This window comes from Stenella coeruleoalba (assembly GCF_951394435.1).
Source record: "Stenella coeruleoalba genome assembly, chromosome: 10".
Classification (NCBI taxonomy): Eukaryota; Metazoa; Chordata; class Mammalia; order Artiodactyla; family Delphinidae; genus Stenella; species Stenella coeruleoalba.
The window spans coordinates 97171415-97191888 of NC_137156.1; the positions used below are offsets into that span (position 1 = coordinate 97171415).

General features: G+C 50.4%; 1 protein-coding gene across 4 annotated transcripts in view; it reads right to left on the minus strand.

The window, feature by feature from the left end:
- Nucleotides 1–6344: 6344 nt before the first annotated feature.
- SRGAP3 (SLIT-ROBO Rho GTPase activating protein 3) overlaps nt 6345–20474 on the minus strand; it is a 255082-nt gene continuing 240952 nt past the window's right edge. For 2 of the 4 annotated variants that reach the window (XM_079934821.1, XM_079934823.1), the window contains 4 exons: nt 18945–19125; nt 17641–17790; nt 15137–15464; nt 6345–11266 (listed from right to left, as the gene is read on the minus strand). In XM_079934821.1, coding sequence (XP_079790947.1) covers nt 10853–11266; nt 15137–15464; nt 17641–17790; nt 18945–19125 — 1073 coding nt within the window. In that variant the 3' untranslated portion in view covers nt 6345–10852. Of the gene's footprint in view, nt 11267–15136; nt 15465–17640; nt 17791–18197; nt 19126–20474 lie in introns of those variants that run through there. The other 2 variants (XM_079934822.1, XR_013830247.1) reach the window with 2 other exon arrangements.

The following is a 20474-nucleotide window of genomic DNA, read 5'->3' on the forward strand; positions in this document are numbered from 1 at the left end:
GGAATATTGAAGGAGGCTTTATTCCTTCTTTCTTCCCTCTCTCCCTCCCTCTTTTCCTCCCTCAATTCTAACAAATGTTTATTGAGCCGGTACCCACCTCTTCCAGGTGCTGGAATTCAGAGGTGAACAAGAGTCGTGGTTCCTGCTCTCAGGAGCTGACACCTCGGCAGAGGATGGGGCCAGGACAGAAACAAGGGAGAATGTAAGAGAAGGAGTAGATAAACGCATTTAATAAAATGGGAAGTGATGTGAAAACAAGAGAGGATGGTGTGGTAGAGAGTGGGGAGACGCTATAAACTGGCTGATCTGGGAAGCTCTCTCTGAGAAGATGACATCTGTGCTAGGATACAACTGATAAGCTAGAGGCAGCCATGTAAAGACCGGGGCTGTGGAGAGTTCCAGGACTTGAGAAAAGAGTTTGGGTTTTAATCCATGTTAACTTGGACAAAGTATTTAACCTCTCTGTGCCTCAGTTTTCTCATCTGTAAAATGGGGTGACAATAGTAGTATTTGCTTTATAGGGATGTTGTGAGAATTAAATAAGTTATTGTAATTTAAGTGCCTAGAGCAGCACCTGGCACCTAACAAGCAAGTGTCGTGTGAGTGTCAGATGCCAGGGTTATTATGTTTCTATAACCCCCACGGGGAGCTCTTGGAGGGTTTAGAGTCACACAGACTTCAGTTTGCATCTATGCTCTTCCGCTGACCCGGTGACCTTGGATGAGTCACTAACCTTTCAGAGCCTCAGTTTCCTCTTTTCTAGGATAAGAGTAACAATGCCTATCTCAGAGGGTTGTTAGAATAACTTTGTTTTTTAAATCTTGGGAAGCACCTACCAAGGTATCTGACACGTAGTGAGTGGCCAGTTATAGCAGTAGGAGTAATAGTTATAATTATTACTAATACCTGTTGTTAACTAGACATCAGAGAGGTTAACAGCACCAGCTCTGAAGTCAGACTGCCTGAGTTCAAATCTCAGCCCCACCACTTACTAGTGCACAGATTGGGGTCCCTAAATACTGTCCCCATGAAGAGAAATCAGGGCTCCTTGGAGACATGGCTGATTTTAGGTCTGGGGCAGAGTAGGTGGAAGAGGAGCCTGGAAAATCATACTGTGCCCAAATGAGGGAGTTGCCCAAAACTAATGGAGCCATCCTGAAGCTAACCCTGCAGACTTAAGCCACGGAAAGAATATGGATTGCAACGGATTGGAATGCAATGAATATTTGAAAATCCAGGAATTTATAATGCGTCTCAGCAGAAGAAAAGAAAGCCCTCATTTGCTACCATTGGAGGTTGAGATTGTATTGGCTTCTTACTCTGAAGGTTGATAGATAAGGAGGAAGAATTAAGCATTTATTCTTCTACAGAATGAACTGTATTTTAGGGAAATACTAGCCCCTGTTGACGAGAATTTTAGCTGATAAATATAGAATGAAATTAGAAAGTCATTGTAAGACCATTGGGTGGGAGGTTCTTGAGGGACAGGATACTTAGGTTCCAAATGATCAGGCCATGGTGGGAGGCTGAGGGTGAACCCACCTGAACCCACTAACCCATCTCATCAATCCTGAAAGGGGGCACCAAACAGCACACAGCCCCTGATGTGACATGATGTGGAGTACTCACCCTCCAGGAAGCATTCCTGCCTGAAATGGTGAAACTGAGCCTAATCAAACATTTAGATCCACTTCCCAGGTTACGAGACTGAATCAGATAAACTCAGTTCTTCTGTGCAGGGAACGCTCCCTAATGCGTCTCTCTTCCCGTGAGTCTCCACCGCTAGCCACATGTGACACTTGGCACACTTCTGGTCCCCAAATGCATGGTGTTTCCCCACAACAAGCAATTCTCTGCGACCCAGCTGGCTGTCCTACAACTGAACTCGGTTCTCACACTGTCTACCCAGAGATGGTGTCAGACCCCGCAGGTCAAGGGCTCAGTCTCACAGGCCTGCCTCCCCGACCCCATTCAAATGCCAATCAGAAACTCATGTTATCGCCTGGCTTCTGAGCAACAGCTGTAGATCAGAGGTTCTAATGACCCCTCCTTGAGTTCGACTAATTTGCTAAAGTGGCTCACAGAACTCAGGGAAACACACTTACCAGTTCATTAAAGGCTATGACAAAGGACTCAGATGAACCGTCAGATGAAGAGACACACAGGGTGAGGTCTGGGAGCATGCAGGGCACAGGACCTTCTGTCCCGGTGGAGTTGGGGTGCATCACCCTCCCAGTGTGGGTGCGTTTGTCCCCCTGGAAGGTCTCTGAACCCCCTACTTTGGGAGTTTATGGAGGCTCCGTCAAGTAGGCATGATCAATTATGAACCTCATTTTCAGCCCCTCTCCCCTCTCTGGAGAAGGCTGGGGCGGGCTGAAAATTCCAAGCTTCTAATGATGGCTTGGCTTTTCTGGTGACCAGACCCCATCCCGGAGTCATCCAGGAGACCACCAGAGTCCTCTCGTTAGAACAAAAAGGTGCCGCTAGTGAACTTATCACTTAGGAATTTACAAGGGCTTTAGGGGCGCTGTGCCAGGAACTGGGGCAGAGACCAGTGCACATATTTTCTATTACCTCACAAACATACATGGAGGGCAGCCACAGGGAACTGACAGCTCATGGAAGCAATCAAAGAAATCCAGACCATGGGGCATTCTACCAGAAAGCAAGCCAGAGTTCTTCCCAAGTCATGCCCAGAGGTTAGTTTTGTTTTAAAATAAAAAAGACTTGAGATGTAACCCCACTATGCCCTTGTTGGGCTCCTGATTTGAGCAAACCAAACTTTAAAAGACGTTTTGGGGAACAATCGTTAAAACTTGAATATGAATTAGGTATTAAATTATACTGAGAAATTATTGTTAATTTGATTAGTTGTAAACATGCAACTGTCATTAGGTAGAAAAATGTCATGTTTAGAGATGATGCTGATGTATCTCAGGGTAAAATATCATGATGGTGATCTATTTGAAATTTTAAAAATATAAAGCAAACTTGGAAAAATTTAAATAATTGTTAAATCTAAATGATAGACATAATAGGTTACACTATCCTCTGTATTCTCGAAGTTTGAAATTTTTCACAGTAAAAATTGGAGACCACAGATCCCACCTGCCATTTTACAAACAGCCACATGATGGCAGTAGAGTATCGGGCTGGACGTGAGCCCAAGCTTTGAGGAAGAAATGCAGAAGAGCAATCACCCCACGCATTCCTTATACATTTTTTAAAAAATCTCATCCTTGCATTTAATCGACCTTTCACTAAAGTGCCTGTGTTGGGCCTATAGGGGACAAAGAGTCAAATTCAGCCCTACCCCTGCCCTCCTGCATCCACTTTGTCTAAGTAGCGTCTGTATATCTGGGGGCCAGGAAGGAGCTGTCACCAGGAGTCTTGGTGGGTCTGAGCAGTCACGGGTGTCTATATGTTTGCCATCAGTGGAATGGAGACCTAGGCCGGGCACGTTGAAAACAAAGAAATTAATATGAGGGCAGGGATGGGGGGCAGGGGGGAAGCCAGCCACCTATGTTTTGAGTTGACCTCTTCCACAGGTATTCAAGTTTACCACTTATCAACTGTGTGATCTTCAGAAAGTTACTTTACTTTTCTGAACCTGATGGAGCTCAGTAATGGTTCATACATTATAGTCTCTCTGTTGGAAGAGAATGAGATAGTCCATGTAAGTTGCTTAGAACAGTGCCTGGCACACAGTAGATGCTCAATACAGATGTATTTATATACCTATATGTTCCCATTTGGGGTTCTGGGACAGAGGCAGGCGGTGAGCTAGCTGATTTACTCAAAGGCCCCAAGGCCCATTGGGGAAAACAACAAATCTGGCTTTGGGACTGGGGCACTGGAATTAGGGCTCTCCAGAAGGCAAGATCATCATTATAGCAGCTACATTTATTGAGGGTTTTCTCTGCGCCAGGCACTGTCCCAAGCATGTTCTATGTACTAACTTATCTACTTCTCATGACAAGCCTCTGAGGCAGGTACTATTACTATCCCTGCTTTCGAGGTGACAGAACTGAGGGGCAGAACTGTAGAGAATTTTCCTGAGCCTTCTCTGCTGGTAAGGAGGGGAGGCCAGGGTTCAAACCCAGGCAGTCTGGCCTTGCAGTCATTCACATCCACGAGGGTGGCTGTACTCCTCTTAGGCAATGGGTGCTGTGGGAAGACAAAGCACTTACCTAGAGATGGGGACAGGGGTCATAGGAGGGGACCAGAGCAGGTATGGAATCCTGGGCTTAAAGCCCCTGCACATCACCTTCCTCATGTGTCAAATAGGGATGCTAACAGAATTTACCCCTGTGGATGGTCTTAAGGTTTCAGTAAGGTGAAGTATGTGAAGTACTCAGCACTGTGTTCTTGGAAGAACACCCAGCATGTGCTTGATGAATATTAGTTTTATTATTGTTAAGTTGACCTGGAGTCCAGGGATAAGTGCAAAGTTGGAGTATATCTGCATGAGCATTTTTCTAGCCTATCAGTTAGCTATTGCTGCATAACTAACCACTCTACAACTCAGTGACCATTTAGTATTTATCACGGTCTACAGCACAAGGACAGCCCCCAGGATCTCCTTTGGGCAACTATTCATTCCTGAGAGAAGGTGTGGGTGGGGTTGACACCACCCTTGACACCAGGGGTTGTTTAGACCCTCTGGCTGCTTCAGGGATGACCTGCAGCGTAATTCTGACCGAGGTGAATCAAACTTAAGACTTTCCTTGTGTTGAAGCTGAGGAGGTGCAGGCAGGGGGAGCTTCCGCAGCCATCGGGCAATCGCAAGATATCGGAGAGCCCTGTGAGCATAAAGTTAACAGGCAGAGCTGAGTAGAGCCAGCCTGAGAAGAGGGGACTGCGGCTGGGAGACCACGCCACTCTCAGACCATCCGGCTTGGAGCCTGTCCTAGCCTGGAGTTCCCAGCTATGTGAGCAAGTAAATTCTCTTTCCTTAAGGCTATGTGGGTTGGATAGCTCGTCCCTCGCAGAGTCCTAAACAGATATGCCCAGAAGTGGGCAGTCCAGCAATGGACTGCTTTGGGGCTGGCAAAGCCATCAGGCAGCTAAAATGTGTCCTTTCTTTGTTCCTTCGTGGGTCAGAGATGCTGTCCTTTGCATCGTTGCTTTAATGAGTCAAAGTTGATTTCAGGATTCTGGAGTGATCGTCTTGTGCAATTAGACTGCGAGCAACTTGAGGGTAGGAACTGGGTCTCGTCCGTCTCCCCAGCAGCCAGCTTGGGGCAAGGCTCACACCAAGGTGCTTACCACACACTTGTTGAATGACAGGCTTCTTTTTCAGGGTTCTCAAGCAAGCACGGTTGCTTTGAGCCAGATAAGAGATTATGGAATGCACCCAAAATCTAGACCCTCAGCAGGCTGCACCGCATTGGAGCCTGGAATTAGCGAAAGGCCGCCACTGAGTGGTGAGTGGTTATGGGGGGACTCATGGATTCCCTGAGGCTGGCAGAAGACCTGGTTCTCTTCTGCAAAGGCCCCTGTGTGAAGGTCCACCAGAGGGCTCACTGGAAAGGAAAGGCCCGGTGTATTCCTTGACTACGGCCCGCAGGGAGCTACCTTCATCATGGGATCCTGCCGCCAATCCCACTGTGATGAGCTTGCTTGAGGGCAGGCAAGACAATGAATGTGTAAACAGCACGGCTGCGGGGTCAGATGGGCTGAATTCAGATTCGGGCTCCTTCACTTCCTAGCCTGAGCTCGGACAAGTTGCTTAGCCTCTCAGAGCCTCCATTTCATCTTCTGCAGAATGGGGTTTAAGAAGGGTACTTACCTTCAATAGCTGTTTTGAGAATTTGATGAGAAATGCATACTTAATCTAGTGTCTGGGACAGAAATAAGTGATCAAGAAACACTTCACACATGCACACACACACACACAGTTCCAAGGGGCTGTATCACACGTGTGTAGACAACAGGTGCTAAAATGCTGCATACGCAGTCACACTGGCAATAGTATCCTGTGGCCTCCGCTGATTCGTCATAAGCTCAGGAAGGCCTCTCCTCAGATGACGGCTCCCCCTCCCCCTTGCCTTTGCTCTGACCGTCCTGGTTCTCGCTTTCCCAGCAGGCACCCCACACTTACCTCCTTCAGTTAGCTCTGCAGCGGACGCAGTCCTCTTTGGAAACTTGGCCTTCACAATGTTCGACCTGAGCTAAAGGACATCTCAGGGATGCTTCCCGGGGGAAGCACACTGACCGTGGACTGGAGGGTAGGAACACCCCCCTGGGGCCTCCCCATCCCCAGCGGGCGACCTCACCCTTCCAAAAAGCCACCGGAGCACGTTTGAGAAAAGTTAAGCTGTTTTATTTCACAGGATAGCTCCACGTCAAACCAGCAGGCACCATCAGAATACGCGACAGAGGATCCAGTCAGACACTCTACAGCACGGGCGCTGGGTTGTAAGGTAGAGAAATGATGTCCGGGAGAGGGCAACACTTATCGCCACACGGGGACAGGCAACCAGCAATCTCCTAGGGTGATTTCGGTTTGATTTTCCTGACAGTTTGGGGAGGAAGGAAACCAAAGGAAACGAAATAGACCAGCCACTCTGAAGCAATCAGAACCAAACCTATTGCCAAACCGAGTAAACAGTCACACTGCCGGGGACTAGAGCCTGAGCAGAAACTCTGGCCAGAAGCTACTTCCATTCGAGGGAAGCAAAACGCACTCTGGCTGCTCTGGTTCAAGGTTGTCATTTGCCTGTCATTTGTCCTTTCACACAGAAAGGAGGTGTCGGCAAGGGGCAGTCCCAGAGGATGAGACGGCGGGACCCTGGCAGATCAACCTCAGAGAGGCAAGGAGGACGCAGACCTGGCAGCAAAGCCCCTGCCCTCAGCTCCCCCAGCAGCTTTAGGTATGTGCGGAATTCTCCACACGGCTGCTCAGAGGAGCGGGGACCCCAGAGAACCGGGGAAGTTGCCATGAAACATCACCATTAGCTCTGCACAGCAGAAAATCATCTTAGCAACACCTCGGCTCACCCGCTTCCTGCCTTTTCCTCCAGGTCTCCCTCCCTGAACCCAGCAGCCCCTAACCCCCATGGTTGTGAGCCAGCCGTCCTTCTTTCTAGGTTTCTCAGGAGGATGAGGCATTTGCTCTAGTATGAAAAGTTAGGGACAGAGAGACTGAGAGGAAGAACCGTTCCATTAGGCCTCATGGTTTTCCATCAGCTGTGTACGTGCGCTGAGCGCCAGGTAATGACCAGGTCCCAGGAAGTCCTCTGCATCCGTGCCTCCTGAATGAGAAAGAAATCCCCCTGACAAGGCACTCCGAGGGCCTCCAACAGGAAAGCAAGCCCCACGCCAGGCCCTTCCCTGTGCTGGCCCCCTGGGGGTACCACCAGCCAGTTCTGGAGTGTTTGTTTATAAGGCAGATCGCTGAGCTGCTAGTTCCGCCGGCAGCCGAGGGATGACTCCACTTCCCTGCATCTCTTCCCACTTGGATTTCTTCATGGAATAGGAACCTTTCGACCCTCGGGAATCCGTTTCTCTCCTGCCCCTGGGCCCAGTGACCTCAGAGAAAAGACTCCCAAGTCTGATTCCCAAGCTGACAATTCCCTCCAGTTGTGCGCTCTGTCTGGGGTTCAAAAGGCGCTTCAAGGTGAGAAATCGTTAGCACTGAAAACAAGGAAAGGCAAGAATTTTTCACAGAATCCCACAGCTCAGAGCAGCTCTTTAAGAGGAAAGGGGACTAAAGGGAGAGAGTGAGAGAGGGGTAGGAAGCACGGCTCATTCTCCGTTTTATCCAAGAAAGGTCCTTAGTGGCCAGAGGCTGGGCCCCAGGCCCAGGAAACTAGACCAGGAATGAATTGTCTTTGGTCAGTTTTAAATGAACATCTTGCTGGTTCATTCCTAAAAGAGACTGAACACCAGTAACACATAAAGACAAAAGGCTTGACCTCAGGGTAAGTTGAAGGTTAAGAAACTGTTCTGTGAAGAAAAAAAAAAAAAAAATTGCCCGTTATCAATGAACTGATCAGTACAGCTTTCGGTAATCGTGATGGACAAGCAGGTAAACACCACTTCCCCTTGTACAACTGGTTATACTGAGGACTACTAACTAGGTTACTACGTTTCCCCCCACGCTCACTGTACAGTTAGGTTTCTGGTACTTGTTTTTTACACTGATCTATCTACTAGGTGCAAAGATTTGGTGAGTGGCATTGGCTGTGATTTCATTGTAGCCTTTTTAAAAATTACAGTTTCACATTTTAACAGTTACTTTCCAGCATTTAAGCAAATACAGCAATATATAGTGGACTAACACAGGCAGGAGTCAGGACGAGAATGCCAATGCTCGTGACAGGGGGCGGGCCTGGATGCGCGTGGAGGGGGCCTGAGACATGCAGGGCGCCAGATGGGTGGGGCAGGGGGAAGTACTTTTCCACGTGGTTCTGCGTCAAGGCTCAGATTTGGAGCTGGATGAGTGAGGTGTGAGCTTCCCTAAATGTGAACTCACCAGCCATTTCCCAATGGAAGAATAGGTGCCTAAAGAAAACGGCAAAGGCTCTGCCCTCAGGTAATTCAGTGAAAGGCAGGCCTATTTTCAATAAGGAAAGATGAAGTTAGTCATCTCAGAGGAAAATCCACATGATCTGACTGGTGTTATGTATTTCAGGCAACAGATCTGTCAACTCAGATTTTCACTTTTCGTCTGGTAGTCATGGCAGAGAATGTGGCATTTTGCACAGGAGGCCACTGCATTTAAGGTCTGCGAGTCTCTCTGGGGCGGACATGAGAAGTCTCTTATCCCACTGAACGGCACAGCCTCCTTGCAAATAAATGACTTTAGGAGCTGGACCCAGCCCCACTCTCAGCCATCTATTAAATCTTGGACAAGTCACAGCCATCCTAAGGCCTTGCTTCCTCTCCTAACCTGTAATATGGGGGTATGTTTATGTGCTAAAAAGACAGAGGGCTCCTAGCTCGTTCTGAGGCTCTTTCATTTCCAGGAGTTACAGGCAAAACAAGGAAGGTCAAGTTTGTCACTGGCCTCTCCCTGGCATTCTCTTTTTGTGCCCTTTCTTATTCTTTCCTCCACTGTGTGCTCTCAAGGCCAGTGCTTCAGGCCAGGCAGCGTGGCTCACCACCCCTATACACCTAGGTAACGTGGCTTCATAGGTCCCCCCGTCTGGGGACCAGAGGAGAGGGCGAAACTTAATCCAATGGGCTGAAATGGTGATGATGGAATGTCAAGAGGTGATGTACCTGCAGGACCGGGCTTCATGGCTCTTATGAAGCTGGCAGGAAAATTCTACTGCCCACTTCTCAAATGCCATTAGGAGGTTTCAAAAGGATGGCGCTGGATGGTTTTCACCTTAGTGATGACCGTGAAGAGAGCAATCGTGTTGGCACAATGCTTTCTAGGTTGCATGGCTTGCTCGCTTACATTTTTATGGAGCAGGAGACAGAGGTTCAGTGAGGTGGGTGACACGCCCCCCAAACCTAACCCCATATTTTCAATTGAGTTAAATGTGCTGGAGGAGGTGGGCAAAAGGGAAGGGAAAGGGGAGAGGGAAGCTTATTTCATTGCATAAAGTCCACCGAAGTGTTCTCTAGGACGGCAAGTGCCAAGGACTCCCTCCCCGGCCCTGGTCTGAGGTGGGCACTTACGGTCCCGTGTGGTTCATGCAAGAGGCCACCAGCCAGAGCATGTCACGGCCTGATTTCAAATTAAAATGATGGGACTCAAAGTCTCCTTGCCTGTTTAGTTCCAGATTTTGACACAGTATAATTAGTAGAAAGAGGAAAAGACAAAATTAAATATTTTGAAAATGGTATAAGTTAAACCTCTATAGTTACCACAGATTTATTCCTACAGCGTTTCTAGGTTTTGAAGTGTTCCACACCACTGTTTGGGTTTTTTTTTTCCCTTTTTCCCAACCACACATAATACTGCGCTACGATGGGGCTCAGGCTCTCACCATCCCCTCTTCTACAGTCGAACACAGGCCGCCGCAGACAGGGCTCTTCTCGCCAACGTCCTCCATGCCTTTGGGGTGCAGTTGGTCTTGGCCCCCGTGTGGAAAGGCAGGGTCTCTGGGGTGGACGGGGGGGAGGGGCTCTGTGAAGGGTTCCCCACCTCTGGGAGCAGCCTGCCCGGGGTACCACCTGCCCCACCCTTCCTTTAGGGGCAGACTGTTCTGGAAGGCCACAACTTCTGGAGACAGTGGGAGACTGGTTTTGTTTTTCTGCAGGTTAGTAGTATATTGCTTCATTCGCAGTTACTGTGGGCCTTAAATTCTCCCAGAAAAGTCCCTGCAAATCCCACCAAATAACTCAGTGGGAGATGTTTGGTGGCATGGGTCTGAGGTAAATCTAAGTTTCGTAAAAAGAAAAAGGAGATCCTATATACATTTCATATGTGTGTCCAGATCTAGTATATGTATATAGATGCATAAATATATATATACACACACACACTCCTACAGACACATACGTACATATATACGTGTACATATGCACATACACATACATACACACGTATGGATGCATGTAGAGAGAATGTCGAGAGAATAACTTTCCAGTGACGATACGCGGGTGAAGCCATTTAACATTTGCCACGACCTCGGGAAAGGCTCCGGCTGGGGCGGCTGCTCCTCTCCGCTTGGCCGTCTGTGTGCACACAGGAGGGAGGCCTGTGGATTCATGTGGCTGAAGGTGAGCTGTGGCTCGGGCCTGGGCCTCAGCTCCACACAGACCCGCTCCCAGGCTGACCTTCCGGGCCCTGCCCGACAAGGCCAGGAGCACCGGGAGGACGTGGGAGTCACAGAGGCCACCCTCGGCCACGGCGGGCCACGGCGGGCCGGGGCGGTGCCCGCCACCCCGCAGGTCACATGGTGCCCGACTTGTCGGCCGAGCTGTTGGGGAACATCTTCTCGGTGGGCGTCACGGCCGGGCTGCCCACGCCCGAGCTGCTGCTGCTGCTGGACCGATGCTGGACCACGGGCCGCACCGGCCGCATGGGGGGCGGGCGCAGCTGGGCGCCGGCCAGGCGGGCGGACAGGGCTGGCTTGAAGGTGGTCATCATCTCGGTGGAGGAACTGCTGCTGCGACGCATGGCGGCGTCGGGGTCGCGGATGACGATGGTGTGCAGGGGGCTGGCCGGCTCTGAGCTGATGGGGCCTGGCGGGTTCTTCAGGGGCTCCAGGGTGTCCAGCACCACATCTGGCGCCTGCTTGACTGTGTTCTGCCTCTCCAGTTCCCGCAGCTCGTGCAGAGCTGTGCTCATGGTCTTCTCGATGTCCTGGGGACAGGGAGAGCGCTCGTCAGCACAGAGTCTGGAGGGCTGGGATCTAACCCTTCTGGGGCTGCTACCCAGCTTGTAGGATTCTTAGGGAGGCTTCCCCACAAATCTCATGGAAGGGATGGAGATTGGATCCCAGGGACTCTTATAACCGTAAGGAAAATCAGTGTGAGTATCACAGACCTAGTGGTGGCAGGCTCTGCAGTCAGACAGACCTGGGTTCAAATCCTATTTCTGTGACTTCCCTGCTGTGTGACTGTGGGCAAGCCACCTTACCTCTCTGAGTCACAGAATCCTCATTTGTAGATTACAGACATGTATAATACTGACCTCAAGGGGTTGATGAGTGTATTTAATGATATGGTCCCTGCGAAGAGCATGGCATGGCACCTGGTACCTAGTGAGTATTTCCAAATAATGACAATAACAATGACAATAACAGCTAAAACCAAGCACCAATTCAAGCCCCTCCCCCTAACAATTCATTTAATCCTCTCACTTATCTGGTAGGAACTACCATTACGCTCACGTCACACATGAGGAAATGGAAGCTCAGACTGGTTAAGTAACTTGTCCAAGGTCACACAGCTACTTAGCAGCATAGTAGTTCTGGCTCCAGCGTTCATGCCCCTAACTATTATTATTAAAAAATATATCTCTCCTTTGTCCATAGGAAATTTGTGTGGAGGTTGTATATCAGAATGTTTGCAATGCTCACCCCAGGATGATAGGACTGTTACTCTCTTCTCTGTATTATAATCGGAACAATTTTTTTAAAAATGGAAAATTTAAAAAGCAACAAAAATCTTCATCTGCCTACACAATTCCCAGAGATATTGCGATATTTAAGAGCTCATCAGCATGAGAGCACTTTGACACAGAGAGAGATTCTGGCAGCCCAGAGGGCCAACCTGGGGCTCAGCATTCCAGGAGTGAGCACTGGAGCTGGATGACAGCATTTAACCCAGGAGCCCTGGGCCTGGATGCAGAGCCCAGGTTTGGGAGGGAAAAAGGTTCCTCTGCTACCGCTGCTGGGCAACCTCGGGCAAGTCTCAGTGGCTCTGCACAACACTCGGTCCAGGTGCTGAAAGCCCCCTGCTGGCCGTGAAGATGGGATGAGACAGTGGACGTGATGACACTTTGTGAACTGCTGGATGGTGGTTTTCACACTCCCTTCAGCCAGAGTCCTCGGGTCCCGTGGGGTTTCCCAGGGATGCCTCCACACAGAGGCAGGGGGAGCTGCTCAGGCTGAGCTGGGCCACCGAGAGGACAAGGAGGGACAGAACCGCTGCTGGAAAGTGCTGACCCACCTCAGGCTCCGGGATGACTATTGAGACACACTAGCTTTTCTGCCCTGGGGCAGCTCTGGGAAAACTGAAAGTCTGGTCAGACTGATGGGGCTGGTGCCCACAGGGGTCCTGCCGGCCCCTCCCTCGTCCACGTCTTCTTTCACCTCCTCTCCTCCCCTGTCCTCAGGCAGCTCCTGCCCACTGGGCCTCCACGACAGGCTCCAATCTGGCCTCTATCAGGGTCCCAGCCTATCATCTTGTTTGGTGAAGAGACTACTGATGATTAGCTAATGGCTAATATTAGCATTTATGCTTCCCCAGGACATTTTATCCTTTGCCCTTAACACTGTCTACTTTAAAGAAGATGCTGTTTGTGCCTTTACCTACAAGGAATAACTGTGGGGCTGTGACGGGGGTCCCACCTGACAGGAGAGAAGGCAGTCCTGTCCCAACCTTTGCTACATCCCAACCCTGCAGTGATCAAGCCCGCCTTCCGCGTCTCAGTCTGCTTAAAGTCCCCCACTGACATCACTACTCTGTCTGCTCTACTCCAGCAGGAGCCAAAAGGCAAAACTAATAAATAAAATATAATTATCGCCCCTCCACCACCATCCCCACCACCACCACTCCACCCTCGCAGAGTGTGAGCCAGGAAGACAGCGAGTCCAGAGAAAGATCAGCTGGGGGGTTTAGGCGTGAGCCTTGCGTTAGTCTGAGAGGTGATGCCGTGATCTCAGAGTGGAGCTGCAGAGAGGCGCTGGGGAGCACGGACAGCGGGGGAAAACGATCCCTTTTCACCTCCTCTCGAACGAGACCTTCCCACCTTGGATGGCGGTGCTGCCAGATCCCCAAACTGCCTCTTTAACTGGGCTCCAGTCTAAATCCTAAAAGACATTTTGAGACCAGAGGATTTCAGGTAACTCCACCTAGTACTACATAGCTGCCCTCCGCAGCCTGCAATGTCAAGTGCTCATCAGAGCCAATGCTGAGCAGGCTGGAGGCCATCCAGGGTGCCCTTGGCTATTTACATACCGTTTCCCATGCTCTGCTATCGAATGGCAGCTATCAAATTAGCGTGTGGAGATATGTCTGCAGACAGAAAATGCGAGCGGCATGCCCCACGTGTATTCTTTAGGCCGCTCTTGCAAAATGCTCTGTGACTAAAGGTCAAAGAAGTCTGGGAGATGGGTGTGCCCTGCTCTCTTTCTTGAAGATTCACAATGCACATCAACATATTTAATAATGCTTGTTGCAGACAACCCATTCAAATTTGCAAGACCAGCATTCCCCAAACTTTCTTGACCATAGAACACCTTTTTCCCCTCCACTAATACCCCATGGAACCAGTCTGCTGTGGGACCTGCTTTGGAAACAGTGGCGTAGACTTCATTTGATTCTCCGTGTAAAGGGCTCTGGGCCAGGCCTCAGGTGGCCTGACCTTCCAGGTGACGGTGGATGCTAGGGCAATGCTTCCCAAAAGAATGGCCTCCAACAATGGAGGGAGCAGCAGGCTGCCCGGCTGCTCTGCTGGACCCATGCCAAGATGCTGATACCTTGGGAGTGGGCATTGAGACCTGGGGCCAAACTAGATCCTGCGAGGTGTTTCACTTGCTGTGTTGATATCCCTGAGAACCTTTCCTGGCCTCCTCTAGAACACAGCCCCCAAGCTCTCAGCTTTCCCTTCCCCTTGTGAACAGGGATTCAAGGCCACTCTTCACAATACAATCCTAACCGACCCAAAGGTTTTAACTGTCTCTCTTTTCTAAACTGGGAGAAAACACTGGGAAGGGGATTCATAATGGGCATCCTGCCAAGTTCCAGAGGGAAAAATGGAAACTTCTGAACTATGATAAAAGTATCAAAAACACAGGAAAGTAGCTATGCAAATTATTAAACAACTTGAACAAACTGTCTCATAACAATTTCTTAAATGGATGTGTTTGGTTTGCTTGGCAAGTGTAAAAATCACACAGGTTTCTCATCCAGATTTTTAAAAAGTTATTTAAAAAAACACAAAACTCTAAAAGCACTCTTGCAACGCAGAGTCCCCTCATTCAAGACTCCTGACCCAGCTGCCATTTCACAGCTGTGTGTGTTACTGGTTGGCATCTCTCTCTTCTCTAAACCATAAGCTCCATGTGGGCAGGGCCTGGATCCATTTTAGGTCAATTATACTCTCAGTGCCAGCCAGTGATTGCCACACAACAGATGCTCAATCAGTATTTGTCAATAAATGAATGAATGAACAAATGAATGAATGAATGACAAGATGAACGAATGAAAACATGAAGAGCACAATCTTGCCATGTTATGGAGACGTCTACCATTACCACATCCCCACATCCGGGAATCCCACCTCTGGCCCCGGAGACTGGGCCCTTGGGTCTTCACAGGAGCCCCAGCCAGCAGTTGCACCCATCCAGCTTCCGCTCCCACAGGGGGGCCAGCTCATTATCTACCTCACGTTCTGGCTTAGCCTGAGCCTGGCCTGAAGGGCGAAGGGGTTCCCCCGTCTGCAGGTGCCCACCCCCTGCCCCTCTGGGTGTTGGCTGGCGCAGCCTGCCTTCCCGCCGGCCCTTACTTCTGCCAGGGCCTCGGCCTCCAGGGACTTGTGGTCCCCCAGGCTGCTGTGCCTGGTGGAGCCGCACGTCGACCGGATGCAGTGCCCTTCGGAGAGCGCCTTCTTGTCGGGGTAGTTGATGCTGCCGGCGCTCCCGAACGTCGCCATCCTCCGCTTCTCGGGGCTCTCGATCCGCCCCCGGGAGAGGGGGATTTTGTGGGGACTGCTGGGGCAGGCGGCGGCCCGGGGTGGCGTGTCTATGCTGGGGCCCAGGCCCCGGGGCGGGCTGTGTGTGTCTCCCCCGCTTCGGCGCCTGGGGATGGCTGCTCCATCAGATCGTAACCGCACTCTGCAAAGGAGCCAGGGGGCGGGGCGTGGGGCAGAGGTCAACCCTGGCCAGTGTCACACGGGTCAGCCAACCCCCAGGCCAAACGCTACACACTAGTCTAGGGAGTGGGTATAGTAAAGCCTCGTTCAGCCAGACTCTGCGGTTCTGCAGGGAAGGCACTGTCTGAGCACGTGACTCAGGCCCGCGGGTTTCATCTGCACACACGAAGGAGTCGGGGGCGTTCCAAGCTCCAGCCGGGGGTGGTGCCAATTACATAGTGAATCTCGTCTACACGTTAGGTCAGGGCCAGGAGGATTTCAACCTGGGAACACTTCGCTCCGGGTTAGGTGGGCCCATGGTATGTTCTTAAGCGGTTTAGAGGTCTCCATGATTCCAAAGGGCCTCTGACTGGTCTGAGGCATTGAGGCTTGACTATACCAAAGAGTTACCAGCTCCCTGCAAGCTCCCTGAAAGATGGCCCTGGTTTCCGTGGGGCAGCACAGACAACAAGCCTGGTGAAAACAGCGTGGGCTGGGGCTCAGGACACTGGGTTCTAAGCTCAGAAGGCCCCCCTGGGAACTGACCACAGCCCAGTGTTGTCACCAAAGGCTGTTCCTATGAGGCTTTTCCAGACCTTGGACAACTAGTCATTAAGAGTAAAATGTGCATCACTGGAACGCCTTGCGTGCACTTGGATACCTTTCACCCCTCAGGGAGGCCTGTGGTGGAGTGAAAAGGGGACTAGAGTGTCTATCAGGAAGGCGAATTCTTGTCCTGTCTCTGTCACAGACTTTCCAGTGACCTCTTTCAGACCCACTTTATTAATCTGTTAAATGGGCATAATATTCCTTGCCCACCTTCTGAGGGAGGTTCAGTAGGTGGGAAAGCACTTTGAAGAGGTTCTACCCACAGGAGATTTTGCTGTGTCCTATGGAGGGCACTGAAGACTCAAAGGCACTGGTGAGGGGAGGGAAGGCTGGAAGTGGCAAGGGGGCGGGGAAGAGGGGCAGAGTGCGGGAATGGATTGTGACGGGGACCAAGCTCAGTGTGGTCAGCAGCGCTTTAGACCCTGGGCCACCAGCCAAGCTAAGCACCTCCTGTGGGCACCCCAACAGCACCAAAGCATTGGTGTTCGAGAGGAAGAGTACTGGGAAAGAACGAGAAGAAGGTAGATGAAAGAGGACAGAGGGAGAGGGAAATTGAGGCAGGAGAAGATACGGCCCCCCTGGAAGTCAAGGGACCATGACTCTGTCATCTACCTACCCCAACCGTCCATCTGCCCTGATTCTATCACTTATCAGCACCCTGAACCGAACGGAATACACTGAAAAGAGGCACTGGGACTTTTGCTGAAATAACTTCATAAACATATGTTCCTATTGTGGCTGATTTCTCTGGCTTTATCTGCAAGTGCCCCATGTGTGGGTTGATCCCATGACCTCTCCACCAGAAAAACAAAGAATATGACATTTTGAGAATTCGATTAAGAAAGCAGTGACACACTGCCAGCTTTCCTTTCCAACGTCACATCTTGTGAGGAAGAAGGGGCCACGACAGCCTCCCTCTCTCCCTCCTTCTCTTTTCCTTATTGTATTTTTTTCTTTAAACAGCCACGTGCTTTGGACTATACCTGTAGAGGGAGTGAGGAGCCCAGCTCCGTACCTGGCGGAAAGATCATGTGACAGCCCCGCCCACACGCAGGAGTGAAGAAACTGGCAAATCTGCTCCCACCAAATATGTGCGTGGAGCCGAGTGTCAATTTGCCCCCACGAAGTGGGTGTGAGGCTTCTGTTTCTGCAGTGCACTTCAGGGACTAAGTGAGCTTTACATTTTTAAATATAACAACTTAGGTCTTCAACAGAAAGTGGGGAGGAGGTGTAAGAACTGGAGACAGAGAGGAAAAATACTTGCCAACTTGCAACTCTCTCTTTCCCGTTTATTATTATTTTAAATAAAAAGCATTGGTTGCCAATATGTCTTTCCTCCTCTTTCTCCACCTCTGCCCCAAGCTGGATCACTTTCTACCTGACATTCTAGGCCAGTTCCAGCCAGCCCACCAGCTGTGCCCCATGTCATATCTTGTGGGGAAGAAGGGGCCACAACAACCTCCCTCTTTCCCTCCTGTGCTCTTGCTTCTCCCCAGTCAGACACAAACCGGCACTGTACTAGCCGCAAAGAATGAATCCGCGTTTCCTACCGGCCCATCACCCCCCCAAAGCCGTAATCCGAGATGTGCTCCGTGGGGGACTGGAGGTCGTTTTTGGAGGAGGCCTTGTCGTCCAGCAGTGGCCCACTGCTGGCCTCGCTGTCGGCCTTTTGGCTCAGGCTGTCCGAGAAGGCATCGTCCCTGGGGAGAAGGACAGACGTGAATTGGGAGGGATTCGCTCCAGAGAACCGACATGTGCTGAGACCTGAGGGGCTGGATCCACACACACCTCGTGGTTGAGCCGCTGCTGCTTCTCCAGCAGGAGGCCCTCTGTGGCACCGCCCGTGCCTACCTTCTCCTCCCCTCATCTAGGCTCTTCTCTCCCAGCTGCTCGAGACTGGGATAAGCTAAAGGGGAGGGTGTGCTGGAGAAATGGGGGAGGGGGCCTGCAAGCTGAGCCCTGGGCAATGAGCAGCAGTTTGGGGGTCCAGCGAGGGAGAAGGAAGGCATCTCCATCCCTCTCCGCACCCGGGGCTTTGAACAGGTGTGAGGGGCCTGGAGCTTGTTGGGGTGCCCTGCCCACCTCCCCCCCATGACCTCTCCCTGACCTCAGAGGCCTGGGGACATCAGAGAGCTGCTTTGGATCGTCTTGTTGTTTGCCAAGCTCTGGACTTTTCTCTGTCTCCAGACCGTCCCCTTGAGGCCCAGCTTGGTGGCTGCTTCCTTGGTAAATCAGTTCCACCTGAGGCAGACTGGAGCTCGGAGGGAGTGTGTGCAGGAACCTTCACAGGCTTTCAAAGAATGGAAGGTGTAGACTTTCTGGGCATTATGGTGGGGCTAGGTATTTGGGATGTAGGGCTTTTTTTTAATGCTCAAAATTCTTTTTTAAAAAATAGTACCCTCTTAGCTGGAAATGAAGGGATGATTGTTTCTGCCCATCTCCTGAGACAGCCACCTCGGGGTAGAGAATGGTGGGCTATTAAGAGGGGAGTGGGATGGCCACTGGCTACAGGGAAGGCCCAGGAGGGTGGAGGTATATGGCAAGATCCACTGGACACTGAGAACCATAGTGGGTGATAAACGCCCTGGAGGCTGTCAGGTGGGCCGGGATGGTGAGCCAAGGGCACCAAACATTGTCCCTGTGGACTCTGAAGGATGAGCAATTTGCTTATTTGTTAAGTAGGTTACCATTCAAAGGGAGGTTAGACATAATCCATTCTTACGGAAGACCAAGTGTGTCATACCAGGGAGAGCAAAGTGCTGTCATACAATCCAGTACTCCCATTCCTGTGCCCATTCCAGACATCACTAATCAATCATGGCATTCTTCACAGAAGATCTCAATTCCCACTCACATGTCCTGTACAACTATGTACTGATGTGGGATGAGCCCATCCACGCCGTTGTGACGACCCTCCCACCAGTCCTCGGAGGCGCGGTGGTACAGGAGCAGTGAGGCTCCCTTCTTGAAGGACAGCTCACGCGGGGACCGCCCCACGTAGTCAAACTTGGCGATGGCCTCGATCTGCTCCACTTCTAGAAGGAAAGCAAGGGGAAGAGCATCTATGAGGCCAGCAGAAGAGCAGCCCAGGAGCCTCACTCAGATGGCCCTGGCTTCTGTGGGGCAGCACAGACAACAAGCCTGGTGAAAACAGCGTGGGCTGGGGCTCAGGACACTGGGTTCTAGGCTCAGGTCCACTCTCCATGCTGTGATCTCAGGCAGGCCATCTAACTTCCCCAAATGGAAAATGGGGCTGAAATACTACATCCTTACCTTCCACTGCCCTTCTTGTTCTCCACTTTTTAACACTTATTAAAACAATATTATAAGAAATTTCTTTTTCTTCTATCCCTTAATGCCAGCTCTGTTTCCATTTTTCCATGAACCCTTTCCCTCTTTGTTCACTTATAATACCACCAGTGGTTCTTACCTTTTGGGAAGTCAAACAGATGTTATATATGGATTCCCTTCCATGCAAAATATTGTACACAATTTTTAAGGGTTCCCAGAAGCTTCTCTTCAGAGCTCATTTTTATGGACTGAATTCTGTCTTCCCTCAAATCCAAATGTTGTAGCCCTCACTTCCAATGTAATGGTATTTGGAGATGAGGTGTTTAGGAAGTAATTAAGCTTAAGTGAGGTCATAAGGGTGGGGCCCTAATCTGATAGAACTGGTGTCACTCTGAGAAGAGGAAGAGACGTCGGAGATCTCTCTTTCTGTCTCTTCACGTGCACAGTGGAAAGGCCTTGTGAGGACACAGTGAGAAGGCAGCTGTCTACAAGCCAGGAAGAGAGACAACAGCAGAGCCCAACCCTAATGGCACCTTGATCTTGGACTTCTAGCCTCCTGAACTGTGAGGAAATATATTTCTGTTGTTTAAGCCCCTCAGTCTGTGGTATTCTATTATGGCAGCCTGAGCTGACTAACACACTCATCCATGAACTTAATTTGGGGAGTGGGAGAATTCTTATGGGGGCTATAGATCAAGCATATCTCTTTGCACACACACATTCACCCATCAAAGCTTTATTCTTCTCTGGTCAGTGACAGGCCTGCCTGAGTTAAGCAATGAGAACATAGCTCTTGCCCTTGAGACACTTCTACTGCCCAGCTCTGTCACCTCTTGTTTGTGTGACCGCAGGCAGGTTACATAATTTCTGTACATTTCAGTTGCCTTTAGGAGACTTAAACGATAATCCATGAAAGAAGACAAAAAGATGGCCAACAGGTGCATGAAAAGATGCTCAACATCATTAATCATCAGGAAAATGCAAATCAAAAATCAAAGCCATGAGATATCACCTCATACCTGTTAGAATGGCTATTATGAGAAAGACAAGAAACGACAAGAGTTGGCGAGGATGTGGAGAAAAGGAAACCCTT